General features: G+C 44.3%; 1 protein-coding gene across 1 annotated transcript in view; it reads right to left on the reverse strand.

Moving 5' to 3' along the window:
- LOC102017173 (vomeronasal type-2 receptor 116-like) overlaps positions 1-6,051 on the reverse strand; it is a gene marked incomplete at its 5' end in the record, with an annotated part of 39,817 nt that overhangs the window by 14,046 nt on the left and 19,720 nt on the right. The window contains one exon of the mRNA XM_013509130.1: positions 4,939-4,952. Within this exon, the coding sequence (XP_013364584.1) occupies positions 4,939-4,952 (14 nt within the window). The remainder of the gene's footprint in view (positions 1-4,938; positions 4,953-6,051) is intronic.

The following is a 6,051-nucleotide window of genomic DNA, read 5'->3' on the forward strand; positions in this document are numbered from 1 at the left end:
ACTAGTTTCCCCCAAATTTTAAATAAAATATTACAAGGGGAACATAAGGCAAATTTTAAGTGTATAAAGGAAACAAAATCCTAAATATTGGGTTTTCTCTCACTCATGTTCCCTTCTCTCTAGGTAACAAGGGCTGCTCTAGGTGACTTGCGCAACCCCCGAAGAGGTGACATGCAACACCCCCACTCCCGCCCCAAACCAAACCAAACCAAACCCCAACACATACGCGTAATGATGTGGAGACACATGCATGAGTGTAGACTTATGACATGCAAAGGCAAGCACATATGCACACGTACGGAGATGCTATGCACACAGGTAAGACAGAGGATACGCAAAGCTAAATGTCCTTGCAAGGATATGACAGGGGAGGAGGCAGCCCAACCGCCTCCCTGCCCCAGCCTCCCCTGCGCAAGCAGGAGCTTGCCTGTCCGAGCGGCTCCGCAGGACACCCGCCCTCCCTGGTCCTCTGACCTCGAGGGCGGAGAGAACAGGAGCGCGAGGGGGAGGGAGAGCGAGCCGGACGGAGGAGGCCGCAGCGCCCAGCCGCCCTCCACTTCGCGCCTTCCCTCCTCTCCGCCTCCCTGCTCCCCGGGCCGGGAGCAGCACCGTGTTGGCACCAGCGGCCAAAGTCAGTGAAAAGGAGCTCAAGCCCCACCAGGACGGGGCCACTGGGCCTCAGAAAAGGAACAAGAAGCAAGGGAGCACACTGATGAAGTTCTGAGTGGAACAGACGGACTGAATGAACAGGCCAGCGGCAGATACTGAAAGTAGAACAGAAATATAACAAACTCCGCCAACCATTTCTTCGGAAGAGCTCGGAATCGATGGCCCAAATCCCAAATTTTGGGAAAACTACATTCGTTAACCGTCCACAGGTGCCTGCACTGCTTGCGGAGGGAGACGAGGAAGCGCTGCGTTATTTGGCCAGAGTCGAAGGGACAGAATTTGAAGATACAAAGTCAGGTTACAGGAGAGACCTTCATTTTGATGAAAATCCTTACTTGGAAAGTAAAGTTCTCTCCCAAGAACTTCTTCTGAATGAGAGTGGTGATCCCTCTTCAAAGTCCACCGAAATCAGATGGGAATCGGGGAAGGATTTGGCGAAACGCTCGAGTCAAGCGCAGAATGAAGCCAGCAGGCAGAGGCAGCAGGTGGAGCTGAGAGCTTCTTCACCCGGTCTCGGAGCGTTCCGATGAGTCAGGAGAGGTCAGCAAAGATGCCATTCGGCCAGGTCCATTGCGGTGCTACTCGGTTCCTCAGGTGGATGACGAGGAGGGCGAAGGAGAAGAGGATGGTGATGATGAAGAAGAAGAAGGGTTGAAGGCGTCGATGGAGAAGGGGTGAGGATGAAGGCGAAGGGGATGGAGACGAGGATGAAGGGAGGAAGGAGGGGAGGATGAAGGCGAAGGCGGCTCACTGAACACTGATGGATTCCACCCTTCCTGGTTTTCCTTTTGTTTGAAGAAGCTTCTCAAGTCCCTGGGAGCAAGCTGCAGTCTTCCCCCGCGCTTGTGCTAGTCGCCTTGCTCTTGAGGTCTCTCTTCTCAAACACCATGGTTCTCGACGTAGTGTGGGGAGAAGCCCTGAGCAGAATGCGGTGGGAAAAGAGTCTCCACAACCTTCTGTTCTAAACTCATTTTGGTCCCTTCCTGTCTCCACACAAATTGTGGAATCAGCACAGCCGTGATCTGTGGGAAAAAAGAAAACGCTCCGCTTCCTTAGCTCTGCTGGAAGCTGGAGGGTGCTCGGGCCCTGTGTAGTAGTGCATACAATTCTAGTTTTTTCATCCTTTCTCTGTATTTGGGGTCAGAGATTACATTGTGTCTCTATGTGAATAGGGACAGTTAGCATTTACCAACGTGTACCTGTCTACTTTCTCTTCTTTAAAAACAGGTATAAACAACTTTTAAAAATGGGGAATAGAAAGTCAGCAACGGGTGGGTCTGAGATGTTTGGGTGGGTTAAGCGGGCGTTTGACAACATGGTTTCTCTTTGGCATGTTTATTGTGATGTTAACAGACATCCTGGCAGTTTAAGGTGACACTTTTAAAGTAACATTCTCTCCTAATAATGACGTGAGCCCTGCCACTCAATGGGAGAATCAGCAGAACCTGTAGGGTCTCATTGGAATTGACATTCTCTGTTGTAATTTTGTTGGCTTATTTTTAAATTGTGTTTTGTTTTTCCTGGAAAGGAAGAGGTGATGTGCAGTTTTAAGCGTTCAAAGTGTGCAAGTTGCTTTGTTGCAATAGAAGTACATGTGTACATGGAGAAGTTCTTTTTTTTTTTTTGGTTTTTCTCCAGTACTGGGAACCGAACTCACGACCTTGCGCTTGCCAGGCAGGCGCTTTTGCCACTGAGCTAAATCCCCAGCCCCTACATGGAGAAGTTCTGATGTGTGAATGCAGGCACACACAGAGGCATGACTACAAACACAGTGTGCTTATAAATATCATTGTGAACACCCATGGCCACACATAGATATGTCATGCAAACGTGACACATGTGTAAGTATATTATGCAAACAGAAGCAAGCTCATATTCAGACATGTGTGAGCGTAAACTGCAATACATAAACAGAAATTCCATGTAATATGCAATATGCAAAACAGGGTTGTTGTAAAGACACCCTGTTCAAACAAATGTAGTAGGCATATGGCTTGCAAGCACAACCATGCATGTAGACATGCGGTACTCAAACAGAAGTAAACTTGCAAAGGGCAATGCCTTTCTAAGGAACACCTTGCACACCACATGACCTTTCTGCACTTACACTCTCTCTGGAAAATTGTGGGGGTGGTCCAGATTCCCTCCATCCGTGGAAAATTAGACAGGCTTTGATAAAGCTGTTCCACCAAGCTGGTGACTTCTCAAAGGACCACACCAAAGGACCTGCAATGACAGAGTAGTCAAAAAAGAAGCCCATAAAACCCATAGTCCCCAACACAAATACACACACTTCCAAAAACAGTCACAAGAACATGCACACACGAACATGCACAGTACTCATCTTTGGTTTACTAGAACTGGTTGGCCAATAAATAAGATGAATCACATTGCAGTTGCACTTCATAAGTTCCTGTAATGTTACTCTCAATGAGAATGCAAGGATAACCTTGCACAGGTCCTCAGACAAAAAAAACACCCCTTCACTTCCGGGAAGTATACTGAATACAATTAAGTTGCCAAATGGAATAAAAAAAAGAATGCTAACGTTGCTCTTCTCTTTGAAGTGTTTTCCATTTCCATGATGGATGGGACAACATACAAAAGGAATGGGCACCTATGGCATACATTTACCTCCCTGATTGGAAATCTTATTCTCTGGGCAAGAGGTACAGTCAAAAGCACAGGCTGGATGTCCTTCCTGAGGGATTTCCTTGAAGCCAGGTTTATAAATCTCACTCTATAGAGTGGGAAGTCTATGGAAAATTAAACACAGGTCGAAAACTTTTATAAAATGAGTGATACATTTAATGTGCATACATGCCCAAAGCCAAGTTTTTGAATGGGTGCCATGTAAAATATTTAAACTTTTAGAAAATATGATTTTACTTTTTTATGGAAAAAATGAAACAAAATTTCAAAATAAAATAGGAGAATAACAATAGTTAATATATGGCATAGTGTTATCTTCAAAGTAGTTACTCAGAGTATAAGATATGGGCATAAAAGTTCTCCAGACAAAGAGCAATATTTTGCCTATGCTTTAGGTCACTTTCAGGGCAGCCCTGCACTCATATGGTGATTCTCAAATATCACAGCGTCTCCCCCTGGACAGGTTGCTCAGACTCAGAGTGAGACTTAGGACTTGCAGCACTACCCACATCTCCTGCAGCCTTGTCATGCATGTACTACTGCCAGAGACTGTCAGATGGTCCTTAGTGGATTCAGCACTTTTGAGGTGTCCATGAACTCTCCTATTGGCCCACTATTAGCAAGGCATGTCACTCAATATCACATAAAGGAGGGGACACCAGGATTTCCTCTGAGATGTTCCACTATAGTCATCTTTGGGTCTCTGTCATCCCTACTCAGGCACCAAGTGTTCCCTGAATTTCTAGAGATGATGTAAAGGAAGCTGTCTGTGAATTAGGATTGCATTGACAGGTCAAAGAATAACTTTGACAAGCACACTTTGATAAGTAAATAACTTTGTTATAAGTCACACGCAGCACCGGGTATAACTTATGCAAAGCTGCACTACGAAAGTTGGCATGTCCTGCTTACCAAGCTACAGTTTATCTATGGATCTATGTTACACACCAAAAATCAGGGTCAAAGAAGGATCTTGGAAAATTTATGTGAATGTATTGTCATCTTATTCTTATTAGCAACCTTGTGAGTCACTCCCAGTATTGTCAGGGCCCAGGGCTGGATGATTTGTGCCAAAGTCCGAGTATCAGTGAGGACACAGCAGACAGGTCAACAGTGGCCACTACAAAACGTGTCACCTTGGCTATGGTTTGGTGGGCTATTCACCCTGTAAACATTATAAAAAATCCAAACTATTATCCAGGGAGAAATATGGCAGGAAAACTGTTTCATATATATCATTTGTGTGTATTCATAATGAGTACCAGATAAGACATTCATACAGAATAACGTCTCCATTACTAAAGTATTAATTCAGAGTAAATGGAAAGGTATATAAATCATGAACAGAAAAAAAATCACTTCTCCATAGTTTCTAGTTCTTCCCACAATGGATGTGTCAACTCAATACCTTGCCATGTTACATTCAGAAGTATTTGTTAGTGCATATGACCAACCAATTCTAGAAATTTAAAAGTCACATGAGAGAGGAATTCTGCAAAACAGCCTTAGGAATATTACAAAAGGTAAATGTGAAACCCGCTACCAAATAATACTATTACCACATTAAGGGCATGGTATGTCATGGGAAGAGAAAAGCAATGAGATGTATTAGGGGATTCAGGAACATTGATCTGCATATAAAAAGTGTATTAAAATTAGCAAAAAACTAACAGCCAAGAAGAAGGCAAAATAAACTGAATAACATAGCAAAATTGAAGATAACAAATAAGATTGGTTGTAGTCAAAGTAAATGAACAAAAACTTCAGAATAAAATTCAAATCAAACAGGAAATTGCTACAAGTGGTGTAGGGAGCTGCTGAAGCTGGAAAATAATTACACATGCAGGATGAAGCCAGCCTGAGAACACCAGAGCCCCTTGGAGTAAACAAGCCTTTGTAACTTGTTAACTGGCTGCTGGGCAATGAGGTGGAAATTAACCAACCTCTTCAGGATATAAATAAATGCTCTACTGTTTTTGGGCAGTCCTCTTGCTCATCAGGCAAGAAACAGGTAACTCCACCTGACCCCGGCTATCCTCTCGTTTTTATTTTCTAAATCCTCTCACTGTTTTCTCCAGGGGACCATAGAGAGACCACCGACTCCTACAATTGGCACCCAATGTGGGGCCCCTAGTAAGGAGATTGTTTGGTGGGGGGACACTTCCCAGAATTTGTGTGCACAACAGGGTGGGGGGAGTAGATTGGTAGGTCAATAGCACTGGACTATTATATTTGAAAATTATCAGGTGTAAAGAGAGGGGCATGGAGGTCTACTGACTTTAAACAATGGAGAAAAAGAGAAAATTATCAGGTGTAAAAAGAGGGGCATGGAGGTCTACTGACCATAAACAATAGGCTTAAGAGAAGACAAAAAGGAGAGAAGTATGTTAAAGTGGTATTAGTTAAAAATGAAACAAACAGTTTCAAAAACCACAGATGTTTATAGATATGTATAAAAATGTGTGCTGCTTTCATGGTTCCTTTCTTTTCTTTTCTGGGTTGTGGATAGAAGGGGTTTTAAAACCACATAGGATTCAGCTGGAAACTATGCTTTAAAGTTACGTCCTGAGTGCAGGACAAGGGCAGCAGCACTGCCAGGGTGTGGCAGGGAGAGGTGCAAAGTGGGTTCAGAGAGAGCCCTGGGCTTGGGTTCTAGGGAGACCCAGCTGGGACCTCCGAGTCGCCTGTGTGTCTCCACAACCCATCCAGCTGTAGCCACTGGTGTGCCCT

Source organism: Chinchilla lanigera, unplaced genomic scaffold (assembly GCF_000276665.1).
Source record: "Chinchilla lanigera isolate Chin_1 unplaced genomic scaffold, ChiLan1.0 scaffold00162, whole genome shotgun sequence".
Lineage (NCBI taxonomy): Eukaryota > Metazoa > Chordata > Mammalia > Rodentia > Chinchillidae > Chinchilla > Chinchilla lanigera.